The sequence below is a fragment of the Centrocercus urophasianus genome, unplaced genomic scaffold (genome assembly GCF_019232065.1).
Source record: "Centrocercus urophasianus isolate 14NV4802_14NV808 unplaced genomic scaffold, USGS_Curo_1.0 seq_16, whole genome shotgun sequence".
Classification (NCBI taxonomy): Eukaryota; Metazoa; Chordata; class Aves; order Galliformes; family Phasianidae; genus Centrocercus; species Centrocercus urophasianus.
In genome coordinates, this window is record NW_024884711.1 from 18416752 (window position 1) to 18444112 (window position 27361).

At 38.8% G+C, this 27361-nt stretch overlaps 1 protein-coding gene across 8 annotated transcripts in view; it reads right to left on the reverse strand.

The window, feature by feature from the left end:
• Positions 1-1077: 1077 nt before the first annotated feature.
• The window catches only part of ITGB8 (integrin subunit beta 8), a 58937-nt gene continuing 32653 nt past the window's right edge, over positions 1078-27361 (reverse strand). For 2 of the 8 annotated variants that reach the window (XM_042817277.1, XM_042817276.1), the window contains exons 10-15: positions 25336-25741; positions 21821-22046; positions 21116-21219; positions 19857-20020; positions 12790-12915; positions 1081-1506 (exon numbers count right to left, since the gene is read on the reverse strand). In XM_042817277.1, coding sequence (XP_042673211.1) covers positions 1390-1506; positions 12790-12915; positions 19857-20020; positions 21116-21219; positions 21821-22046; positions 25336-25741 — 1143 coding nt within the window. In that variant the 3' untranslated portion in view covers positions 1081-1389. Of the gene's footprint in view, positions 1507-12466; positions 12521-12681; positions 12916-17875; positions 19764-19856; positions 20021-21115; positions 21220-21820; positions 22047-25335; positions 25742-27361 lie in introns of those variants that run through there. The other 6 variants (XM_042817281.1, XM_042817278.1, XM_042817280.1 and 3 more) reach the window with 5 other exon arrangements.

Genomic DNA, 27361 nt, shown 5'->3' on the forward strand with positions numbered 1-27361 from the left:
AGCCACTGGATGGCAGAATTGCTCTATTTAACTATTGCAAAACTGGATTGTTTTTCTTCAGATGCAAACAAATAAATAAATCAATCTGGATGCAAAGTATTTATCTTGTGTACAATGTAATAAACACAAGTAAGTAAAGTCTTACAGCAAATAGGAAGTACAATTTGTTATTGTGAAATTTATGACATCACTCAAACACTGCTACTTTAATAGATCGAGCAGCCAGCACAGATATTTGAGCAACTACCACAATACTGAACTTTGATTTCATTCCTGTTTATATAGCTCCACTGTCTTCAAATTCATCAAAACAAAAGAGAAAAGGAAAACAGCTGAGAAAATATAAATATGAAGGTCAGCAAAATGAAATTAAGCTTCTTGATCAAATGTTTGCAGTTTTTAAAATCAGTAATAGTCCAAACATTGGAATTTCAGAAGTCTCCATGACTCCTAGTAAAGTTTTTCAGAACATGATTGCCTAATTTTCTTTATGGCCTCTTGTTCGTGGTACATGATTTCAAGTATACTTTAATGGCTTTATTTATTTATGTTTTCTTATATCCTTTGGATCCTCCCTTTTTCTCTGTCCTTGAGGTCAATTGAGAAGGATTTATATGTCATAGCCCAGAAGTCTCTGACATATGATGTTTGCTCCAATGAGATACAAGTTATGAAAGCAGTATTTCAAGGAAACAGCAGTCATAAAAGGCTGATATACAACCTCAATAATACCATAATAATACACAGTAACAGCAGCAGCATCCTTTTGATAGGCCTTACATACAGAGTGTTGCTTATAAGTGACCTCTGCTCAGTACTCTGGGTTTGGCTGTGATTTTTACTGTTTTTTTGTAGGCAGATGAATACTCAGTGACAGCTGCAATGTGGGTGGCCACCATTGTTTTACCAAAGCAACCAAGGAAGAAAGCTTGCAAGTTACTGATTTAACTTTCATTGTGGTTTGTAAAAAAAAAACAAACAAAACGAAAAAAAGCAAACAAACAAACAAACAAACAAACAAAAAAAAACAAAAAAAAACCAAAATTAAACAGAAAATGACCCACAAACAAAATAAAACAAAAAAACAGAGAGAGAGAGATTTGCACTTTTTTTTTTTTAATTGTTTTTTAGCTTGCCACTTGCCTTTGGCAACTTCCGAAAGACAGCAACAGCCTACGGTTCTTAAATACAGACATTTCTCCATTTCTCCCAGTTTTGTATGAAACAAGATGGTACATTGATAGACAAGACATTGAAACAGGTGTCTTTTGCCCTTTCTAAAGCTGGCTTATGCTGGTTTGGGGCATATTGCTGTTGTCACCGCTGAAATGCATCTCTCACCACTGTGGTAACACCCACCGTTTGGTCTCCAGAAGGATTCAACAAGTGTCATTGAATGTCCATGGGTGCCATTTTTTCTGCATGGAGCAATTCCATTCCACACCTTTGCTTCATACACACTTCCATCTCAGCAATCATTCCGTCAGAAAGCTCCTCTGCTGCCATCTGTTACAGGGCAATAACACATTACAGAATACTGGCAGGAAGGTTCAATCTCTACTGCCATACCACTAACATCTGCCTCTAATGTCATAGGCCGGTGTAATAAAGCAGGAGGCATTACTTTTGGAGCAGCCCTCATAAACAAATAATGATACCCATGAAGGCTGTAGAAGCCCAAAGCCACTATGGAAATGCTGAGAGTGGTTCTAAGCATTTGCATGTGGAAACAGTGGCGCAGGGCCAGCACTGAATCCCAGAGACGCCACTCTCGCAGCAAAGCAAATTCTTTAATAGGCATAATTCAAAACCAGAGGAATAAACAGTTTTTGTACAAATAGCTGACCAGTTCATACATGGAGGAGGAATCCCCTTGATGAGGAAAAGTAGTAGTACCCTTGAGACCTAAAACCACTGGATAAAACTGAAAAAAATGCACGTACTGAATAATACCAAAGACTCCTACACACACCCGAGACATGAGCAAAAAGAAAGAGCTTGTTTTTCTGTAAGAAAATGAGAAGACCTGGCGCACTGCTGGTAACTGAAGTGTACAAGTTGGATCTCCTGTAGAAAATAAGTCAGGGATTGTAATTTTTTCTCCTCTTATGTGTTGAAAAAGAGGTGAAGAAGAGCAGAGAGAACAGCATCTTAGCCACGTTGCCCCATTGCCATGAGCAGAGAGGCTACGATGCTGGAGCACAGGGCACAGTGCCCAGATCCTGAGCTGTGTCTGGGCTTCTTCTGAGCTGGCTCTACTGATCATGGCCCCAGGGCTGACGGCCCTGCATGAGATGCAATCCCCAAACCCCACAGGACTACAGAACAGCCATTTTACAGAATGTGAGGAGGAAAGCATCAGTCTTGGTGGTTAGCTGGATAGCTTTTATTCATCCTCTGTCTTTTTTCCCCCCTCTCTGCCCCGTCCCATCACTCTGGAGTGTCCTCAAATGCCCCCACATTGACAACTCCTCTCATTCACAGCATCTCAGATGGAACACGCTGGTTTCAACAGATGGTATGTTGGAGAAGCACTGGCGTTTTGTGTGGGGCTTGTCTTGCCTGCAACACAATGGTGAGCAACTGTGGTCTGTTCCTGAGGATTAACAAATAACCTAATTTTGAACCTAGTTACAGATACATGTGGCATTACTACAGTCTATTGTATACACAGATAAAATCAGAATTGTTTTGGATTCTGAAATTTGGATCTGAAATTAAAGCTTTGAGGATAAAAGATCTCCATTATACACATTTATTGCTTATTTCTCACAGAGAATGCAAAGCAATTGTCAAGAGAATAGAACACATAGAATAAGTGTACTGTAGGCTTTAATTTATTCTCAGAGCTTTACTGATGCCACAAAACCACAAACAGCAACAGACCCTTTGTGTGAATTAAACCTTATATTATGTTTCAACCATCTGTTCACAACACATAGTTTTGAGGCCTGATTCATTGTGGCATAATGCCAATGTTATAAATGGCATTTACATTAGAGTAACTTTAGAAGGATGCTTGGATGACTCTGGCTTTTAATGTTTTAATAGTTTGTTTTTCTTTAACTATCAGCCTTATTACCTGTTGGACAAGTAACAGCTGAATGTAGCCATGAGCCCACTAGAACAAATGCACTACTGGTCTTCTACAGCTGTCTAAGGAAGGGACTATGGCTATGGGCTAAGAATTGGAGTATGTTAGAAAATAGATGTATTGAACAATATACTTGGAGGGAGTTTTTGTTTTTTTCTTTGTGTGCTGATCTGTCGCACAAAAATTCAACTCTGCAATAGCTTTGTGAGATGTAAATATGGCATTTGTAGGAAATTGATGTGTCTCTCTCTACAGGCAAGCTGATGTCTTTCATTTGCTCTGAAGCCATGTTGTTCTATGGCCATCTAAAGGGCATGTGCCCACATAAATTAAGTCAAGGTGTGCTCCAGGAGAGAAGACAGAGCCTTTTTTTCTGGGGTACACTGTTTTTGCACTTCCTGCAGCACCAGAATACTAGGTCTGTAATATCCATGTTTTGTGCAAATCTAAATGTCTTGGACTGAAGAACAAAAGGCTCTACAGAAATGGACAGCAAAGCAGTGTAGAGGAAACCAATATCAGCTGTCCTTAAGGTAATGACTTTCTCAGTTGCAACATTGATCAAGTTTCTTGTAACACTGACTAAAGTACAGTGTTATTGACATAAGCAATCTGCTATTGACTGAAGTCCTTCCAGATTTTGCCTGTCGCTTTTCCTAGTCTGACGCAAAGCACACAATGCAAATAGAAGAATCTTGACCTTGCAAATGCAAAGAATTCAGGAGTGGTTTGCATTCATTGTTACCAGTTTAGTGCATAAATTACTGCAAGATTAACTAGTAAGAAAATAAGAAAAAATATTTTTTTATTTAAGAAATAACATCCCTTCTCCAAGTACCTTCTGCAATCTTAGATTATTTTCTATATCCATGTTAATTCAAGCAAACAAACATGAAGTGCAAGCACATGGCTTGCCAACATCATGACCTGGGGGAGATGTAGGTCATTGGTAACCTCTCTAATTCTCCTACTCGGGGGCTTTCCCCAAGGAAATTCATATTGATCCATTACCCAGGAGCAAAAGTGACTGAGTTCTCTTTGCAGAGAGACTGAGTTCTTTCAGATGGAATCGTTGCACCCATGAATGAAAATGTGGGAAAATATGGCAGTAAGTTAATAATATCTTTCTCTATATGCATAACCCACAAAGTAACTGAAAGCAATTCTGTTTAAACACTGTGAAATTGATTGGAAATCTTTTGTTTTGCTAGAACCAATTCCTGCAGGTACATATTTTAATATATCTTGAATTTCAAGGAAGAAAAAGTGATTTTGCTTTGTTTTGGAATTTTTCAAATTTCTTTATCAGAGCCATAGAAATGCAACCATTACTAATCAAACTAACATGTATTTTTGGAACATATTCAGCTTTTGCCTTAATCTTGGACTTCAACCTATTTCCTTGTTTATTAAACAAGTTAAAAAACTATCTCTAACCATCAGAGGAGGCTCAGATGAGAAAGCTAACTTTTCTTTAGTCTCACTCTTTATATTTTTGCAACTTAAAATGAGAAATTGTCATCAGATTGGGAAATCTTTTTTTTTTTTATCTCCAGTACATCAAAATTAATGCAGTCTCATTTTAGACTGTCAATCATTCCATTTTTTTGTTAGAACATGAAAAACATTAACAAAATACATATCTAAGTTTTCTTTTCTGGCATTTTATTTGTGTAAATATATATATTTTTATTTTTGTTCTTTCTTTTTCCTATAAAATTAGTATGAAATCAATCTATCCTCCCTGCTGTAATATCAGAGTGCCTTCCTAAAGTTACTGTGGATAGTATTACATTTAAGCTTATTTATAGAATCACATTGTTATATTCCTTTTTTTGTTGTTGTTGTTATTTAATATTTTAAATAGCTTGGAGCCTGCAATTTGATTCTGAAATGTAATAAAATATTTGACAGGGGATTTAGCTTTCTCATACTTTTCCCTATTAGTTTACCAAAAAAACACAAAACAACAACAACAACAAAAAAACCAACAAACAATCAGTCAGAAGGGTAGGGCTCAATTCTCTCCTTTGGTTATATCTATCCATGAAGTTGTTCTCACCTTGGAAATTTATGAGAAGGATTTTACCCTTAGGATTTCAGTTTAATAAGAAAAATGTTACTACTACATAACAATAGTTTGGGTGATATTACAGACACTGAGAAGGAGAAAACCAAACAAGAAAAAAAAAAAAACCAGAAGATTTCTGCATGACCTTGAGCAGCTCACATACCCAGTTTATGGTTTCTATTGTGTTGGTTCAAGGATTTTGCAAAAAAAAAACTGTTTTTTTTTTCCTAGTCTGTTACTGTTAGTAAATGCTTGTGACCTTACAACCCTGGGCTATGTTCTCATGGTGTCTTAATGGTGTCATGCATGCTCAATGCCTCAATGTGAAACTTTCACAGGAAGTGACAATCTGGGAAGAGGTAACCCTGGGTATGCTGGCAGACTCATTCCATCCCTGCCAGAGCAGTAGGGACAATGCAGAGGGGACAAGGATCAAGGACTTGCTGGTGCCTTGCCCTCTGCTCAGCTGTTATGTTGATGTGTCCCCCCCTATTTCAGCCTACATTGTCATATCTTGCCAGTTAGATCCTTGCAGCCATTCCCCCAGGGCAGCCCTTATTCATAGCTTCCTCTCCTGAAGTGCAGCAGGGTGTCAGTGGCCACACTGGGCAGTTGAGATGATTTGGGATGAATGCGGTAGTGCTCAGCAAGCAGGGACAGTCACACTTTGGGACAGGCCTGACATCTGCCTTACTGTCCTCGTGCTGATGGCTTAACAGCAAGTTCCTGCACCTGGACTTAAGCACTGGAATCAGAACAGATCTTGGGTACGTTCAAGGCTGTCTTTGGAAAAGTCACAGGAGTGATATTGTCTATGAAGATGGCTCCACCTAGGCAAGACCCAAGCACATTCTTTCCTCTGCTGTTATTTTCTTATGCCTTGGGGTAGGTCCTTCTCCTGACCAGTGATGACACAACACAGAATATTTTCCTGTCTGGTACTGACATATGGTGGATATCAGCCTGTTGCAATGTTTCTCATACATGTTTAGTAAATACCCTTTAAATTCCCTATGAAATAAAAATAGCCTACACAGTAATCCTGAATTACAGTGAATGAAGTTCCATTCTGCAGTTCTGCAGACATAAATGATTACCCTAGTGTGATGGACAAACTAGCTTAATAGGGAAAGACTGTGAGAAGGGACATTTTCCATAGGAAATATGAATATAAATTATATGAGGAACATTTGGAACTTCTCTGATGTGTCATATAAGTTCCATAGGTTTTTTGAACCCAATTCATGAGTGGGAAGAGAGCATGAATTTCAGAAAAACTGCATAATATTTGGTCTTATATTACTGTGTGACACTTTTGGCCTGAAGTGATCTCGTGATTTTGTCAGATTACCCATGGTCTTTCTCAAGAAATCTTATTAGACTTCAAAGGTCTTCCCACAAATGCAGATGAACTCTATAATTGCAACAGCAGGAATTACATCAGGACCTTGGGATATGAATACTTCAAGAAAAAAAAAAAATGCAATAAAAAAGCTTTTAGGGTAATACTGACAATGAGCCAAACATGCCCTCATCTATGTATATGATGCTCCCACTGAAGCTAAGTGGATTTGTAGATGCCTCAGAAAGGATATGTTATCACTTGCTTTAGATGGCAAAACTTTTCCATGGACAGATGGAAAATATGCATTCATAAATCAATGTATGCTATAAATTTCACTGTATTGAATTTCTTTATATAGCTGTTCCTTCAATGAAGAAGATGTTTGCTTTGTAAAGGAGTTTGGAAACGGCAGCTTTTCATTCCCAGCAGTCTTAGTAAATGATTGCTACCAGTGTCCAGTGTACCAGTCTTTATCACTTGCATACAGCAGGCCTCTTAAGGTAAATGCAGATAGTAAAGAAATAAAGATAATGTATTTTTGAGGAATGGCCAGGCTCCACAACTTACCACAGACTCACAGGCCTATTCAGGGTGGAAGGGACCTTGCAAGATATCAAGTCCAAACTCTTTCTCAGAGGAGGATCAACAGTGTATTGCGTTGGATTGCTCAGAACATTGCCCACGTGGATTTTGAACACACTGAAGGAGATAGGCACTAGAACCTTTCTGAGCAACCTTTTCCAATGCTTAATCAGCCTCAGAGTGAACATTTTTCTTTATATCTGGCCTCAACTTCTTATTTCGTTTTACATCTGTGGTCTTACCGTGCACCACTGAGAAAAACCTGAATGCCTTCTTGATAACCTCCCCATAGACTCTGGTTGACTATTTTTCAGCCCCCTGAAGCCTCTCCTTCTTTGAGGGAGAACAGCCTTCAGCCTTTCCTTGATAAGCAAGTAATAAGCCTCAGTCATCTCAGTGGCCCTACACTGAACTTACTCCATGTTGTCAGTCTTCATTGACTTAAGGCCCACAGATGCACTATCTAGATTTTGTCTGACAAGTATAAGCACAGACAATGGCCTCCATCTTTTTACTAACTACACTTATGTTAGTACAGTCCAGGATGCACTGGCTCACAGCTGACTCACTTCCATATTGTATCCATCAGGAATCCCAGTCCCTTTCCTGCCAGCCAGACCCCAGCCCGGATCAGAGCAAGGGGTCAGCTGGTCCCACATGCAGGACTTGGCATGTGTCCTTGCTGAAAGTCCTGTTGGCCCATTCCTCCATCCTTCAAGATGTCCACCTCAATCCAAATATTCATCCCATGTGAAAAAACCTTAGAGATTCATCCTATGGAAAATATCTTAATAGATTTCTGTCTTTCAGAGCTATCCCAATAGTCTTGTCATGTTTTTGAATTTTCCACTTTGTGGGATTCAGCAAATGTAGGAGTATATTTAGGTCTCTGCTGCGCAGAAGGAATCTCTGCCTGAATTTTTAAGTTCAGAACTTTAGACTTTAAACAGAGCCTAGGGTTAAAATAATGATTTCCCACCCCAGAAAACCATCCTTAAGGTAATAGTTGCTATAGCAGAGGACATCATAATCACAGAATGGCCAGGGTTGGAAGGGACCTTAAGGATCATGAATCTCCAACCCCGCTGCCACATGCAGGGCCACCAACCTCCACGTTTAATGCTAAACCAGGCTGCCCAGGACCCCATCCAACCTGGCTTTGAACACCTCCAAGGACGGGGCATCCACAACCTCTCTGGGCAGCCTGCTCCAGTACCTTACCACTCTCTGGGTGAAGAATTTCCCCCTGATGTCCGACCTAAATCTCCCCTCCCTCAACTTAAAACCATTTCCCCTCGTCCTACGCATATCAACCCTTTCAAAGAGTTGATTCCCCTCCTGTTTGTAGGTTCCCTTTAGGTATTGAAAGGCTGCAATGAGGTCACCCCGTAGCCTTAATCTTTGTCATAACTGTTTTCAGAGGTACCCTTGTTTCTGTCTCATTTTATTTTTGTTTTAGATATAATCCTTTACTTTGTCATAGTGATGCCTAATTAAAAATTCAGTTTGTAATTCTGGGCACCTGCCGAATGACCTGGTTATCAGATGGTATCACTGACAGCAGGACAGTCCAGGGACTACATATGAAAACTATATCATCTGCATGACTTATTGCCAAAACTGACAGTCTTTGAAATCTCAGGTTTCTAGGCTCTAAGTTACCCTACCACCAAATAAGGTGGTTTTTTTTGTTCCTAAAATATACTTTTTCAGAAGTTCTTAAGATTGGAAATTATAGAGACCAAAAGAGGTAGAAATGATTCATAGGAAACCAGGCTCAGACACTGAAGGAACGTGTGATGTAAAGCACAGAGAATAGGTAGATAGCTGATTTGCCAAGTAACTGTTGGAATACTGAAGTTACCTTCCTGCTATGGGGGCTGTAGATTAGATAGAAGGCAGAAAATCTAAAATGAAATTGTAGCTGCACTAGGAGCTGAAAATATAGATCTACTAAAGAAATACAAGTTTCATGGTCCATTCAGTTATAAATTGTACATCTCATTAAATAAATATTTGTTTCCATATCTGTATAGCCAATGAATATAAAGATGCTATAATTATGAAATAAACAAGAGAGTTTAGCAGAGCAGCTTATAATACTAAAAAGAAAATAGACAGAGTGCTTACCCTTATCCTGGGCTCCCTGTAAAACTCCAAAGGAGGGATCTCCAGAAAGAGACCCATCCCCGCTGATAGTCATCTCCTAAGTGGGTTAGGAGAGATGGAGCCTGGCTCCACCCCTTCTGGTAGCACCAGCTCACCTCAGGCGATCAATCAGAGGTTCAGGCCATGATTCAACAGTTCCTGTACAACATCCTTCATGTAACTGTAGATTGCAGGACTAATTCAGTATCCCCTTTATGAAATTTTCTCTTTCCTGGAAACCTCCATACAGAGCCAAGACATTAATAAGCTAATCAAGTAGACAAGCAAGAGCATTCAAGGACAACAGCCCATCTAGGAAGAATTGGAAATGGGATGTGTGGGAGGAGGCTACCCAGCCACAGGTACCAAGCCAGAGGCTGGGGGCAAGATGCCTTGTTCCTTGAGGGCTGGCTCTAGCATAGAGTAAATACAAGTCTGGAATTAAATAGCTTGACAAGATTTTTTTGTTTCTTTGTTCTAGTAGAGAAGTGGAAAAAATCGATAACTGTGTTTTTATGCCTTTTGTTTTATGCATGCACTTAGAGATGCTAATGGAAGAAAACTGGCAGAAGGGCCTGCTTTAGGAGTTGTTCTTGCAGCTATTCAGAAAGATGAAAGGAAGAAAAAAACTTTGTAAGCTTTTTTTTCTTATAAGGAGAGAGAAATAATTATTAGTGTTTCCCCTGTGGAGAAACTACCATCTGTGTGTATGGCTGTCATGGTAGGATAGCTGACTTAGAGGAAAGTGAGCTAATTTCAGGTTTGCTGAACTTTAGGAGTAGCTATGCTACTGTAGTTTCCTTATAAATTTTAAATCTGGTAAAACTGCATTAACACAGGTGTTGCAAGCATACCAAAATTATAATATCTTTGCTAGAGCTTGCTCAAGAAAAACAGCTTCCTTATCTCAGTAGTTCAATAAGATAGTGCAGACTTCACTTTGTTGGCAAGCACCTATGTTGGCTTAGAGAAGCAGTAGTAACTGGGCCATAATCAAGGAAGGAGTAAAATCTGTCAAGATAAAAGCACATGAATTCCATTTGAATTAGGTCACCAAATGTATCAAATAGTGTAAATGATAGCAGTTACACTCAGTAACACGCTTTCCTTCAAGATATTGAGTTATGTTGACAGTCATTTGATAAACTTTTTTTTTTTTTTTTTTCACAAAATAACAATGTTTGAATACATTTTTCATTAACGCACTTGAAGAAATGCCAGTTAACTAGGTGAGCAAACTTCCTGGATAGCACAGTGACTTGTACATTGCATTGTTTTCAGGTACTTCAAATACCAGCTAATTTTTCAGTAAGTGAAAAGTGTATAAACAGAAAATATAAGAATACTCTACAACAGTTGCTTGGATAAACTCTTTTTGATCCAGGAGGCAACATCAGCTCAAACAAACTTTTCACGTTTGAAACCAAGATACCAGACTCACAGTAATGAAGAATAAACTAGATAGAGAAATATTTTTTCTTACTTATAAAATTATGACTATGACCCAAGAATCCACTGTGCTGGATGCTGTGTTTGTCTTCCATGATTTAGATGCCATGTGTGGGACAGCAGCTAAAAGGTAAACAGGAAAATGCAAAGGCTAAAGGAGATGAATACTGGGGAACACTTAGAGTTATGATTTCAATGTGATAGCAGCATAGTCACCAGGAGAACCTTGGATAAGTACAGGAAACCTTAAGGGAAGATCCTGCAATGCATGAGAAAGTATGGGAGGAATCCCATTTAAAAAATATGTTTGTGAGGGTGTATTTGGATCGATAGTACATATTAGTATATACATCTATTTTGTCTGGTCTAGCAGGTTATACAGAGATGGGTTTCTTGATACTGAAGAAAAGTTACTTTGGATGGAATATGCAGTCATAAAGAAATACATGAAAAAGTATAAGGAGTACCAGAACGATGGCACTTAAAATGGGTTGTCTTTGGATCTTGTGTGTTGCATATACCTTGCAGAAGATGTGAAGGTGTCAGATTTAAAGGTTATACCTAGAGATAGAGTCCCTATTCTAGAACTGTCTAGCACAGCAAGGAACAGATCTGACTTCTTAGCACTGGAAAGAAGAGGAATATGAAAGCTAGGAGGTGCTCTGTTTAGCTTTGTCTTACAGACTTGGACTCACTCCTGTCTGCTCGAAGACAAAAAAAAAAAAAAAAAAAAAAAAATTCTTCTGAAGATAAATGAGCTGTTCACTGATGAAGCCTTCTGACTCAGTGCCTCTGATTTTCAAGGAAAGCATAATTTCAGATGACACAATTTTGAGGAAAAAATGGGAAGGACTTTTTTTTTGGCTTTTTTTTTTTTTTTTTTTTTTCACAGGAGTCCAGGCACAAATGCAGAATGACTGAAGGAAAGAAGAAAGCTGTAGAGAGCACCAGGATTAACATGTAGAAGTCTTTAAAAGTCTTGTTTTGTCTAAAGCAGAGTAAAGCAAATGTTTGTCTAAAAATCCCACATAAAATTATCCATTGATTTGTCTCATTTTCATTGCAGTTAAATCACATACCTTAAGGATGTGGTGATAGACAAATAAGAAGAGGATGTGAGGGAGAACAGGAACTGTGAGCAGTTTTGGGAGCACAGGAATCTCAGGAACAGGTCCTGGGCTCTCCAGATTGCTGAGGCATAAACAGATGCTTAGGATGAAATGTTGGTTAGGGGCTCAAAAAGGGAACTTGGCAAGCTGCAAAGCTGGAAGAAGTACATCATGTGCCCTGATTTCAATAAGCATAATGTGATGTCACTTGGAAATGTTATGTTTTTTGGTTAATCGTTTAGTTTTATCAGCTTGCACGCACATCATCTTATTAAACGGTAACTGTCCTTCATTAATCATCGAGTTCAAGGCCAAGAAAACAGCTAGAGGCCATATTATGCTTGGGCTCAGCAGATGATGAATGATTTGCAAGAAGGAACGTTGCTTTCTGCCACCCACCACTATTTCCTTGAATAAAGGGCCAGAAGATCATAACGTCGGGCCACTAGAACTAATAAATCAGACTTGCAGCCTATGCCTAAGTAATGTAAATTCAGAACAGGCAGAATTTGGATGAACACAGGACTCCCAAACAGAAGACAAGCATCAAGCCCATGAACTGTACTGAGGATACCTGTGCCCCAAACACAGTTCCAGACCATTCAGGTTTCTGTAAAACTAGATTTTCTGTTTAATTTATTATTATAATACATTTAAACTATTTGGTTTCAAGCCCAGGGTAGCAGGAGTGTGTTTCCAAAGTTCTTCTCTTTGTTGTAGACCTGGAAGGAGAACAAAACCAACCATTTTTCAGATTAACTTCTCACTAGTTAAAATCAGGCTGTTAACAAAGCCTTTATTTGTTATTCCAACAATTGCCTTCTGGCTGTTATCACGCAAATTCAGATCTTCACTCAAACGCTGTGCTGAGCAGATAACTTACATGCTGAACTTTTGTCCCCTGCATCCTCTCTGTATATCAGGTCAAATTCTGCACCCGCCACAATGGGAATCATGCAGGGAGAGAAATTCTGTAATAGTGTGCACCTACATGACTGGTGTCAAAAAAGTGGCTGAAAGAAGGATCTCTTTCCTCCTCCGGCTTTAGAGGCTGTAACTTAGGTTTCATTCCTCTTTGGAGAGCTTGAGCAGCAAGCCTTTTTCTGGTCAATGGTATCTGCAACAAAATAGCAGTTGCATTACATTAGTCAAATTAGAGCACCACTGTGCCCTCACTGACAACTTCATGGGCACAAATGGAAACTGGCTAAATATGGTGCTGCCATTGTCAAAACCCTACCAATACCTGGACATTTTAAGGTACATAGGCATGTTTTCAGGATTTCAGGACACAGTAAGGATGGAAGGCTTCAAACAGATCACTTACCATCATTCCAAAACATAGAGGGTAGGCATAGACTTAGTGCCAGTCTGTCAGAGATTTTATTAGTGTTACCACTGACTTTGAGATTGTACATGAAGCAGCAAAAAGCAGCCCTGTGCCTGTAGCTCAAGCTGCTAAAACTGTGTGTCTGATCCAGGATGTTTACTCAGAGGTGTTGACAACATTAACATTCCCTCCATAAAAAGCTGTTGTAGAAAATGTGTTTTTCCTCTGTGGGAGTGGTTGCAAGTGCCTGCTCTCTCTGCTAATGAATGCTTATGTATCTTCTGCCTCTGCAAAAGGAAATTCCTCTGCCTCTGTCTCATCGGGCTTAAATTGGGTTTACCTTCCTTGCTTTGCAGAAAAAGAAACAAAGATGCCCACAGTGCCATTGTGATTACTTTTTTCTTTCTAGGTTTTCTGTGCATCTTTTCCCAGTTGGTTTGTGGCTTTTTTTTTTTTTTTTTTTTTCTATTGTATTTTTCTAGTGTACTCTTAAGGCCTGCATACTACGTGGCTTAATGACTGGGTTTATACCAGTCACCATTTGATTCTACCTCTTTCCTACCCCTAGAGAAAAACCTGGATCTTCCTAGGAGCTTCATGTGAGAGAAGCCCATCAGTTTAGCAGTGATTTCTACAAGAAATGTGATAATGTTGCGCAGAGCGTACACTATTACCAACTCTGCAGGAGAACAGAGGTGTCCCAGTCTACTGATGCATTTCACCAGACCTCAAAAGCAACATGGGTCTGCAGCAAGCAGCATGGACAATGCATCTGCAAGAAACTGACCCATACGCATGACAGGAGCTCCTCTGCTATCAAAGCAGAGCAAAGCAGGATACTGTAACCATCTATTAATAGATAGATTATATTTCTGTCGGAAGTATTTTCTTGTCCCCATCCTGAATGTGTGTTTATTTGTTAGGCAACATCTGAACATAAAGGTATTCTTTTTATTTAGCTTGAATTCTCCTGACAATGTATTGTACCATTTGAAAAACAACATAAGCATATCCTCTTTGTGGACATATTTGCACACCTTGATGAAAACATGTTAATTCTTAAAAAAGAAGGGAGTCTCTCTTCCTTATCTTACCTAGGCATTAAAAATATGAAAATTCCATAGAGATTAAATATTGATTTTATTTTTTTAGAGAGCAAGTACAATGATGTTGCATTAAAATAATGCTATGTCATAGTTGTTACAGCTCTGATAGAAAAATAAACATCTCAATATACTACAGTGTCAACTCATTAATAAATATCAAAATAGAAGTTAGTAGTCAACTGAAATTAATAAACAGCTATAAAAGTATACTATTTTAAATTATAAAATATTCAGAATATTTCCAGACAAAAAAAGTAGTGATTTAAAAGTATCATTTAAAATGGAAGATGGACAGTAAGAAGTTACAGATATAATTAAACCTTCTTCCCTTACTAACATTCTCTATGCATAAAATCTAGAGAAACATTATTCATCTGTATATAATTTTTTTTTTACAAAAGGTAGTATATGTTAAATAGAAAGTTAAAAACTGTAGTAATATTAATAGTTGTCACATCATTGCTTAATAAGACACTTTGAAGCAGTAGTGAAGTAAAAGTGAAGACGTTAGCACAGTGAATTCTTCTAAAACAAATGCCTTCCTAAATTAATCTCTCATCTTTCAGCCTCGCCCTTCCAAATACAAACAACTCACGCATAGGTATCATGATGAAAAGTTAGGATTTGAACAGAAGCTGTTGTTTAAACAAAAGTCATGTTTGAAATTTTTTTTTTTTAATAACCAGAAATCTTAACAAAGAGAAACATTTCTAAAACTTAAGAATCTACTAATTTTGTGGGTTTTTTAAATATTTTTTTAATTTTTTTTTTTCCCCCAGAATGACCAATCATTCTGATTTGGCTTGCACTCAGTGAAATCCCACTGATTTGACTCGCTATAGAAAAACATTCACATTAGCTACGCCTAACCTTTTCTTTCTCTCCATGAATTTCTGTTCTGTGTAATATCCATGAGATGTCTGTGCATCAAGAAGCATCAAGATTACCATGGTAAAGTAGTGTCATTCTTAACGCTGCTTCACTCCTTTTTACCAAATAGATCTTGCACCTCTATTTCAAAGGGAGAGCAAGAACACTGGCACCACAGTTCATTCACAGAGCAGAGTAATTGTCACACAGCACCCTTATGAGAAGCGCCCTTCCTAGCTACTGAAAACATCACAGAAGGCCTGGCAATGCAGATCCTGGGTCTGGGGAGAAGATGACGTACAGATGCCCAAGGACTTTACAGGAGGAAGGCTTGCTTTCTCTCTCAAGGAGGGCTGCAGCACCCAGATTTACAGTACCTCACTAGGTTGTATGCAAGCAGTGTTTGATGAGTAAAGATGCAAACAGGCTGCAGTGTTGATGACTGTGGGCTGCACATCATGCATCTCCAGTGTGTGGCCATTAGGATTACCTCCTCTGACAAGGCCTCCTGACCTGACAGATGGAGAAATACAGTCCCAGAGTGCCATCTCTGTTGAGATGCCATGAGGAACAGCAGTGTACTTGGGATGCCTACTGCAAAGGCAATAGGGCCCCTACATCCTTTTGTCCTGGGCACTGCTGTCCCTTATGGCCACCTGCAGGAGTAAGGGCTGCTTGAAGTTGCTTCACACATTCACTTCCACAGTTTATGCTGCACATGCATTTAAGTATGCATACTAAGCAGAAAACAAATGTATGATCAGATTGGGAAAATATTTTTTTCCACTGTGGTCTGAAGAATACTTTACATAGCAGGTTTTTGTGATATCATAGAACGGAAAAAATAAATCCAGTTAGTTATAGTGGCTAAAATGTAAACTATGCCTACACACATGTCCTTCCTTTTTAAGGTTCACTCGCAACATTGCATGTGAACATAAGGGAATTTCAGCTAGTCACAATGAAAATTTCTCACATACCATGTGCACGTTTTCTGGATGAAACAGCTATTTTCCCACACACATCTGTAGTGGTGTTATTAACATACTCATGATGCTTGGAAACAATCAGCGCACAGCATTTTTTCATCTCTCTCAGAGCCTCGAAAAACAAATCTGAAGATGTGTGTGTTTTAATTGTATGAATGTGACACTTCTGAAATGTAACACAGTTAATAAAACAAAGTTAAAAATAATGTGGGATTAGAATTTTTAACATGTACAAATCTGCTGTGAAGAGCCAGCAAGATTCCCTATTTCTAGGAGAAAATCTAGAATAAATGCTGCAAATCAGCAATGAAGTGCCATAGTATCTGTAAGCATGCTATTAGGTATAGGCATGCAGTCAAATTATCTGACCTTCTTTCCATTTTTTCAAGCAGCCTAGTATATTTCAAAATATTCTACTTGGTTTCAAAGGTTTGAAACATGCTACACTGAGGCTAGATGTTTTTCCTGTATTTTTACAAGCATCTTTGATGCACAGTACTTTGAAAGTTAATCTGAACTAATTTCTCTGTGATATCTCCCATACTAAGTGCTATAGGAAGCACAATCCTTCTGTGACTGCTGAGGAAATTCCTTGTGAATTACAGGCTGCTTTCTCATTCAAGGTCATGTGCTGAGGGAACACAGCTCCCTAAATAGTGAGGCTTTTGTTGGTCTATTCATCTCCTGCAGCAGCTCTTCTGAAAAACATGGTCAAAGGCAGAGGGAAACAAGCACTGAGTAAAGCCAGAGTTTCTCATGGATAGATTCCATCCTCAGAAACAAAGCCTTCTCCCAAGGATCCTGCCCTATGTAGGCTCCCCATGGGCCTTCTAAAAGCCTTGACCTGTCACATTAACAACAGCTTATTCTTTTTTCACTAGATCCCTCTAAAATACAGCAAAGCAATGAGCGAGATGCAAGAAAAGCCTTTTTATAAAATATGGTTTTTTCTTTTCTCTTTTTTTTTTTTTTTTTTTTAATTTAAGACTTTGCCATGCAAGCCTGCTGTGTTTGAGCAGAGCGTATCACACACTCAGGCAGGTGTCTGATAAAGACATACTGTCCACACTCCTGTATAGGCAACACTGCAGTGCCAACAAATTGCTACAGGAGAAAAGTGGCAGCAATAGGATGTGTCTGGATGAAGGGGATACAGATCATATCTTTCTTCCACAGACACCAGCTTAATTGTCCCCTATCCAAATTTAGCTTCCACTAACAGTGAAAAAAATAAATTTTAGAGAAAAAAACAGTAGCTGTCACTTCAGAAAGTGGCTTACGGGCTGTTAGGAGAAACACATCTTGATGAATCTCTTCTGTTAAAAAAATTATATCATATTGTTAAGGAACATAATCATAGCTTTTGTTATATATGCAGGTATTCTCCTGTGAGGTTTTGTTTCTTTATTTTGTTTTCCTAAGTGAAATAGGCAACCATAGACTTTTTTACCTGCTCAAAAACCATGTGACAAGAACAACAGTAAGTAAACCTTAATAGGTTTTTTATCTTAATCCCCCTGAAAACAGTGGTTCAGAGTCTGTTAATTTACATGGAAAGAAAATACATCTTCAAATGGAAAGGAAAGCTCAAGGTATTCCTGATATGCTACAGAGTAATGCTTGAGTCAGAATGAATGTATAGATCAGATATTATGATGAAGCTATCAGTAAAATCAAGGTCAGTGTAAGGTAATCAATTTAAATGAGACACTTTTACCTGAATGGTGGGAAGCTAAGGGGCTACTCTGAGGATTGCTTCAGAAACAATTAAAAGACCAGTTTAAAACTTTTTTTTTTTTTTTTTTTTTTTTTTTGCATGATCCAAAATATTCATTGTGAACTCTCACATCATAATTATTTGTTCCACATCCTCCTCTCCTTTCACCTGTGGGAATTTACAGAATATTGAATAGCAAATACTAGTATATACCAATTGCTACCATATTTCATGTAAGGCAGTCCTGCCTTGTTTCTGTAACTCTTACCTATGGCAATTACAGATCAAATTTAGTACCAGTAATTACAACTGTTAAAATGACACACCACATAATGTCCTATTAGACAGTTTTTTTGTTTTTTTTTTTCCACTACCAAAATTTTAGTGCATATTTCACAGACACTGATCAGAATTTCTTAGGATTTTGGCAACATAATGTAAGTAAGCCAGCATGCTGGTTGACTCTTCTCATTAGTGTACATCAATAACCTGCTCTCTACCACTACAACCGGTTTCAAGGGTGAGAAAATACTTGTGCTAGAAATTCTAGCTCAAATTCTGCTTTCAGGCGAGCTTATATTGGTCCCACTGTATTTAGAAGAATTTTGCCCATTACTGAAGGCAGAATTTGGTCCTACATTTATGAAGTCAGTTAATATGTTCTCTTGAGAAAATGATTCCTAAGTTCCTCCACTTCTCTCAAACTGCAGATTCTTTGTCACAGCAAACCAGACACGTTTCTCAATGCACAGCAACAAAAATTAAAGTGGTGAAGTACAGAATGAGAAAAAAGAATCCTGTCAACTAATTTACAAAGAAAGAAGAACACGTGTGTAACATCAGACTTATGTCTCACATACAAAAGGAACAAGTCCTTACTTGCCAAAACACTGACATGTAGCTAGCAGACCAAAGACATCTCTGGTGCAGTTTATCAGATTGGAGCTGACGCTGCTGACTCCAAAGGCGCAGTCAGCAGGCAGTGGTTACAGTGAAGGTGGTGCTTGTGGACAGAGGAACTCATTTTCTGTAGCCACTCAGTTTTTTTTAATATCTTCATATTCACATGAAAGTTTTACATTGAAGAAAGCAAAAAAAAAAAAAGCTAAAAAGCACTCCTTGTCAGATATAAATTATCTCTAGGTGACATAACACGTAAAAAATCTACATTTATATTTGTCTGTGTGCATGTGTGTGTGCATGTGCCTACACCCACAACTAGTAACTAAGCACTCATTTAATCCAGTCATTTTTATTAAGCAATGAGGAAAAGCTAAGAGGCTAAAGCAGACAAATCAGTGGAATTTAGTCAACTGAGAGAACTATAAAAGTACCATTTGCTCTATTTAAGAGCATTTGAAAAGTTTCATCTATTGCTATAATATACAGCAATGTTAATATTTCAGTCACAGTTTTTGTTCATTCCCACAGAGCACATCAGTACTAACTACAAGTAGAGTGAGATCAGTGCTTTGTCAGATATGTTTGTATCTACATTCTATGCCAGAACTAAATAAATTAGAATACATTAAAGTGCTACATCAACACTAATGTTCCTGAACAGTAGTAACGCACATTTTCTTTCAAAACAAAACAAAACAAAACAAAACAACAAAACAACAAAAAACAAAAAACAAACAAACCAAAACAAAAAAACCAGCAGCTATAGTTTCAGACATAGTCACCTTATGTGAATATGCTTACATGTCACGTTGTTACAGTATCCAACAAAATGCATGACAAACAGCAACAGTCGAGATTCTGACAGAGTGGTAACTTCTAAAAAGTAGAGAATGATGGAAATAGACATTTGCAGAAAACACACTGTCTTCAGAATTCACACTTGAAAGTTTCATTTAACCGCAACTTGCTGATGTCGATAGTTATTTCCTCTGGTTTGTCACGTCTGTATGTTACTGTTCTTGTACAAACAGTAGGCAAAAACATCTTTTCCTTGAAGGAGAAGATACAATTTTTATCAACAATTAGCTAACTTTTATGTGCAAGAAATAAATTACTGAACACGATGGCTCTGAAATCAATTACCTTCTTTGTCGCAGAGACTCTGTAATCAGCTGAAGATTTAACTTTATTGCTATTTCCCTGCAGAATTATCTGCCTGATGATAAGTACAACAAGCAACCCAATCAGAAACGTAACTATAAAGATTATGGAAAACACTCTAAAGTAGCTTCGTCCAGAGAAACATTCTGCAATGAAAGGAAAACACAAGCATAAAGCCTAATGTACAGAATAAGCACATCACTAAAGCACATTTACATTTACCTCTGCACTTTATAGGAGCATAAATGTAACACAAGTCTGCTAAACAATAAGGGAAAATAGCTCATGTTGCCATACACAAACTTTTAAAGCAAAGAACATCATGAACTCTGATTAAGACCAAGCATAGAAAAATGTTCAAATATCATCCCTTTAATCTACAGAAGTAGGACTAAGGCTTTGCTGTGCTAGCCACACTGCAAACCAGTGAGTTTATAGCTGAAATTGAGAAGATGAATTGTTAGAGATGTTCAGGGCCAGAACAGTTTAATTTTCATGAGGTTCACAGTACAGATCACAGGCGAAATATGAAAGAAAACATAGTTTCTTGATTCCTTGTGAAGTATTGCCCTCACTGGCCAATGCTCTCACAGAGTAGGCTTTCTTCTAATTAAAAAGGTCACGAGAAAAGTATTCTCAACTAGTTTTCCCATTCATAAAAATTTTCAAGAGAAAAAGATATACAAAAATATGATTTTACATAAGGTAACTATCTACTTCCATTTTTGATGCAGTGTGGACTAATTAAGCTCAATGATATTTTATAAAAAAGCATTTTATTCTTCCAAGGTCCTCAAAACTACAACATTTTTGTACTTGCAAAGAGATTTAAACATTACTGACAGTGAAGTAAGCATTCTATTTCATCCTTCTTCATTTCTGGTAATGTCAAATAATGTAAACATATCCAATGTAATAAAACATGCAAATGTCATAATGGACTTTTATAAATATTTCTTTAAGCATGGCTCAGGCAGGATTCATTATTATTAGATGTGACTTCTCAAGGAAATGGGAAATCTATTTAGCAATGCTTGCCAATAACATTTCCTGTTACTATTTATCTTTTACTTTCCCTGAAGCAAGAAGGAATTTCTTTTTTTCTGCTTTCCCTCTTTCTTACTGTAATAATACTGTAATACTGACACACTTTTGAAATACATTGTAACAGTGACCATTTCAAACATTAATATGGACAGATTTTGAACTCTCACCAAAATTATGCAGAAAATATCACATACCTGTGGTTTGGTCAACGTAATGCAATAGGTAAGCACATGAGGTTTTACACTGGTCAAGTTTAGCTTGAGATGCATTGTTAGAATGATGGCACTGAACACAATTCCTGTAAGAGAAATGTAATTAAAACATTATGTCTTTCTCTGCACTCTTCTTGCAGAGATTCTATCAACAAGCTGACGTATTATGTTTTCCTGTTGTTAGTAAAAACATTGCGACATTTATTTTTTTTCTGAAATGCGATGCCTTCCTCAGCATTTTATCCCTGTGACACTTCTCAAGGCTGACCACTCAGAATTAGTAAGTAAAACATCTGTTTGGTTTCAAGCCCCCTTCATCTGGCCTCTGCTTTGCATTCTCAGATGTGTTCCTTTGGGGTCTTGCACCATCTCTTCCACTGTCAGCCTCATGTTCATTCTTAGTCTTCCTTACTTTAGTACATATGACAAAACTATACTCACACCACATATCACCTACGATTTCCCAAAGCAGAAACATTGGTGAACATAGATGTAGACATTCAGCTGTTTTGTTAGCATGAAAACCCAACTACATGACAAGAAGCCTTGAGTAGGAAATGGTTCAAGTTTCCTATAATCTAAACATCTAAGGAAAACAGCACACAGTACACATAGCCAAGAAGAAATATTTCTCCTTGCTTCAACACTACAGAGTTAAACATGAAGTGCAGCACAAGGAAAACCTACCAGTTTTCTTCACAGGCTTTGTTACAAGCAGGGCAGTATTCACACAAACGGCCAAAGCTTCTTGGGTCAGTGCACTCACATTTTCCACATACACAATTTCCTCTTCCACTGCAAATCTGGCCCTTTGAATTCAGGCACTGCTTTGCTGATTGTAATGAACACTGGCAACGGTCACCTTCCCAATCAGCAAAGCATTTACATTTACCAGCTTCACATTCACCATTACCTAAAACATCAGATAACCTTGAGTCAGATGCTTTTATAAAACACAGAAAGTCAATTTTTATATGCATATATTTGTATTGCAGGTACCTTTATCAAACAGCTAATGTAGTCCTTGGCCTGCTGATAAGCTTTTTAAGTTAATGATTAGGCTGAAATTATCACCATGATACATATTTATTGCTGCTCTTTGTCGCTACTTTGAGCAAAAGCTGCTACCTTGATTGTGTCCTAAAATGTTTCACCACAATTTTCCTTGTTGCTTTGGATCAAAGCAGCAGAGATTAAAAATTACACAACTTTCAGGAAAATCAAGCAAACTAAACAAACTTCTCTGTAGCAATTAAGCATTCAGCTCAAATAAATTGCAAAATTCTGAGAGGAAGGAGTATTGAGTTCATATGTTCAAGCCAGTTCTTCTCATTTTCTTTTCAGAAGCACGCGTTACAACAATGTTTATAAGCCTTTTAAAGGGACAGATGACTGAACAGGCGAGATAAATATGCTATGTTTATGAACAGTGAGTTGTGTAACATGAGCTTAAAATGTATGCTTCAAGTACTCAAAGGGTACAGGGAACCTCTGGTGGCCTTTATAATCTTCCAGGCAAATCAGAGGGAGCTTTAGGGCAAAATCCAGACGTTTTTCACATTGCAGTACATTTAGGCAGGTGTACAATTGATGTACACCTGGTACATCAACCTGGTAATGTTTAGCCATAGTTTTAAAGCATAGGAAAACACCTTTAGGAAATATAAAAGCAGAGAGCACCTTGCAGCTATAGCTTGCAGCTATAGCAAATCTTATGAGACTTCCTCAGCCATGCCCTCAGCAGTACACAGGCTTCACATGCACTGCAGTGGTCTTTCTTGTGCTCCTTCAGAGGGACCTTCAGAGCAGATGCAGAGAGACAATCCCATGTAACTACATGGAATCCCCTGAGGGTTGGGGGAGGCAGGCAGTGCAACCAAAGTATAGGCTGCCCCTTTTTCTGCCTGGGCTCTGTGCTGTAAAATATCCCACTAAGGGGCACACATACAGTCATGGTCGCATGTTGGTTGGGCAGGAGACTCCATCAATATGAGAATCTCCAACATGTCTTCGACAACCATCTCCCTGTTTTCTCTCCCACTGCATCTCAGACTTTGGTAACTTGCAAATTTGAAAGTTCTGCTTAGGTTAAGAAAAACTGAATTCCCAGACTTTGCTGTAGTTACAGAAGAAGATTGAGAACATGAACCACAATTCTTTGTATTGGAATGAATCATAAGATTATAGGATTGTTTGAATTACAAGTGACTCTTGAAGGTCATCTAGTCCAATCTTCTGCAATTAACAAAGACATCTACGGCTTGACCAGGTTACTCAGAGATCCCTCCAGCCTGATATTGAATATCTCCAGGGGCATGTCTTCCACCATCTCTTTGGGCGACCTGCCTCACCACTCTTATTGTAGAAAACTTTTTTTTGTCTTGAGCTGGTCTCCGTCATATCTAGTTTAACTCTTCTTTCAGTTGAAACCATTTCTCCTTGTCTTGTCACAAGAGATCCTGGTAAAAGTCTGTCGTCTTCTTTCTTATACCCCCCTTTTGATACAGAAAGGCCACTATCAGGTCACCTTGGAGCCTTTTCTACTCCAGGTTGAACAGCCCCACATCTCTCATCTTGTTCTCACAGGGGAGGTGTTCCATTCCTTGGATCATTTTTGTGGCCCTCCTCTGGACATGCTCCAAAGATTCGTGTCTGTCCTGTACTGAGGACTGCACACGCAATACTCCAGGTGAGCTCAGAGCAGAGAGGCAAGATCACCTCCCTTGACCTGCTCACCATGCTTCCCTTGATGCAGCCCAGGATACAGCTGGCTTTCTGGGCTGCGAGGGCAAATTGCTGGCTTGTGTCCAGTTGCCATCCACCAGTGTCCCTAAATCCTTTTCCACAGGACTGTGCTTTATCCTTGCATCCTCTAGCTTGCATCTGTAGTGGGGGCTGCTGAGATCCAGGTACAAGACTTGGCTTTGTCAAACCTCATGAGGTTCCCCTGGGCCCACTGCTCGAGCTTGTCTAGGTCTCTCTGGATGATATCTTATCTCTCGGGCATCTTGACTACACCACACAGCATGGTTCATGCAAACTCATTGGGAATGCACTTGATCACACAGTCAATATCACTGATGAAGATATTAAAGATCATCTATACCAGCACTGACACCTGAGGTACACAACTTGTCACTGATCTCCATTTGGACATTGAGTCTTTGACACCACGCTCTGGAGAGTAAATGGGAATCCTTTTTCCATTGAACAGCCCACATGTCAAATCCATATGTTTTCAATTTGGAGAGAAGGACGTTATAAGGGACTTTGTCAAAAGCCTTACTGAAGTTCAGATAGATGACATCAGTGGCTTTTTTCTTGTTCACCATCATAGAAGGCCACTATGCTGGTCAAACAGGACTTGGTGGAGCCATGCTACTTGTTCTGTATCTCCTCGCTGCTCTCCATGTGCTGTAGCATAGCTTTCAGAAGGATCTGCTCCGTGGTCGTCCCCAACACAGAAGTGAGGCTGACAGGCTGGTAATTTCCTGGATTTTCCTTTCTAACCTTGTTGAAAATGGGTGTGACATCACCTTTTTACCAGTCACCAAGGACTTCACCTGACTGCCATGACTTTTTAATCATCATTAAGAGTGGCCTGGCAACACATCAGCCAATGTCTCACTCAGTACAGAGTGAAATGAAAGGATGCAGAACAGCAGTACAGATTTTAAATACTTGAAATGTAACTTCTGAGGGTAAAAATATATATTTCAGTACACGTAATGATACCGATTAAAACTTATTTTCCTTAACAACATTAACTTAAAGATACATGCTTTTTCACTTAGTTCATATACAATTTTCATTTGTATGATTTCTTAAAAAACATAAAGTAGGCTGAAAAAAAAAAAAAAAAGAGGATTTCCATCTACTTTCCCTGGTAATGTTTTGCGCGCTGTCCTCTACTTGAAGCAGGTGTTCCAAAAAGTGTTTGCATACACATCAGGATTAGAAACCAAGCATCACTGTATGTCTGACAAGACTGATTTAGGGTGTTCGAAAATCAGAATTACATGTAGACATTATGGCTCCTTTTATTCTCTCAGTATCTCATTTATATTTCTTAATTCTGCACATGCAATTCTTATACTTGACAGCCTTACATCATTGTTTTCAGCTGCATAATGTATCTAAGTTTCAGAAAACAAAACACAAGGAAAAAAAAGCAATGCACAGGCCTAAATTCTGCAGCTTACCAGAACATAAGTTTCCCTGGTGATATGGGCAAGAAAAATCATCCATTTGACAGTATTTGCCATACACTCTGCCTAGCTTGTTTTTGTAGCAGAAACATTTTCCCTCTATGCAATCTCCTTGGCCACTGCAGATGGGCTGGTCCTTGTGCTGCCTGCACTCTTCAGAAGGAAACATCTCTCTGCTGTAGCTGCAACTGCTGTCACTGCAATGGGGCTGTTTGACATCAGGAAAGGTTTCATCAGTCCACACTCTCTTGGGCTTTGCGTTGTCTCCATTCTGACAGGCACAGCTTTTCAGTACATTAATAATGGTGGTTTCATTGAAACCAATAGGCTTAAGTATTGCATATTTTCTTCCCCCAGTTGTATCACATCCTTTCATTGTGACTGATACGTTGAAAAGAACCTAGGAAAAATAAAAACATATTCTGCATTTATTTTTTTTCCCCTATAAGTTATTTACAATTTTTAACATACAAATAAAGAATCTCACATTACATATGAATGTTCAGTAGCTGCTAATAGCGCTTAGTGGCCACATATTAGCAAACATAAGCATCATATACACAATTAAACCCTGACAGCATGAGGTTGGCAGTAGACTACTTTTCATGTTAAGAAAGCATAGCTGCAGAAAGCAAGTTTAAAGCTGGATAAATACTCATAGAATTACCATCTTCCACCTCCTTCTTTTTTTTTTTTTTTAAATGTTCATTCTGTTTATATTGTAGAAATGCAAATCAGAATTGATTGAGCAAGACCAACACAAGCTGAAACAGATACTCATCATAAAAACAATCTAGAGTAAACGTCCTTGTTGCAGAAACAGACTGTGGAAACAAAATACACAGGCATTTCTGGAAGGCCCAGAAATGGCCCACACCTTAGCAGCAGCTTATTTTTGCCTTTCCTGTGATGCAAGTGAAGCAGGAAAGTGCTGCTGCTCTGGCTGCAGCCCTGCTCTGGGAGGAGCCCTGCACTCACGCTTGGCCATAGCCAGGCCACCAGCACCATGCCCTGGGTCACAGCCTGTGGCTGCGCTCATGGCGGCAGTGGCACCTGATGCCTTCCCCAGCCCTGGCACCTTGTCACGGCTCTTTTAGGGGTTAGTTGGCTGCCACAGAGTCGGCATTTCTGACTGCTAAAACTCTTTGAGTTTTGATATCTGTGGTGATTTCATAACAGCAATCTTTGCATTGCACTTTTTTTTTTTTTTTTTTTTTTTTTTAACTTGTTTGACTGCTACTGTTCTGATGAGGTATTGCTCTGATGAGGTATATGCCATCAGCTAACTGAGAACAGCTCTTCTAAGCCTTCTTGCAGAGAAAGTATCACCAAATAGAAAAGGTGAGAAAAGAACCCGAGGGATGCAAGTGCCTTTACTTTTTATCATCAACGATTTCCAAATCAAAAGAATTGAAAACATAAGAAAGCTGTGTTGTGGGAGGCTGAAACTCCCCACAAAGACTGTGGCATTCATTCCCCAGGGCGGTCTCCCCCTCCGGCTCCACAAAGGCAGCTTTGTGATCAGCCGGGCTGCGGCTGCCTACACCAGCAGGAGAAGAATGCAGTGCAGAGCGTGCACTCCTTAACCATCCCATCGAGGGTGCACAAAGGCTTTGTCCCTCTCTTTGCTTTTCTTCTTGTTTTTCAAGTGCTCTGCTGCATGCATAACCCCCAGCTGCCAGCAGGCTCTGTGCTTGAGACTTCTTCCATGAGGAAGCGTGGACATGCACTAATAATTCATACAGCAGGTGCATGTCACGAGGGGAGGAAAGGCTGCAGCTAGAGAATGAGCTTTGTGTACAGCACGGGACCCTGTTAGAAAATGTGATCTTCCAGTACAACATGGGAGGGAAGGGCAAAAAACGCCTTGTCTAAAAGTCACAAAACATGTGACTAGCAGCAGAAAGATTAAAGTTATTGCCACTAAATAATTATGACACCATGAACTCACTAATAATCAAAGTTAGTTTTGCACCATGAAGAGGCCACAGGATTCTTCCAGACTATAATGCACTTTTGT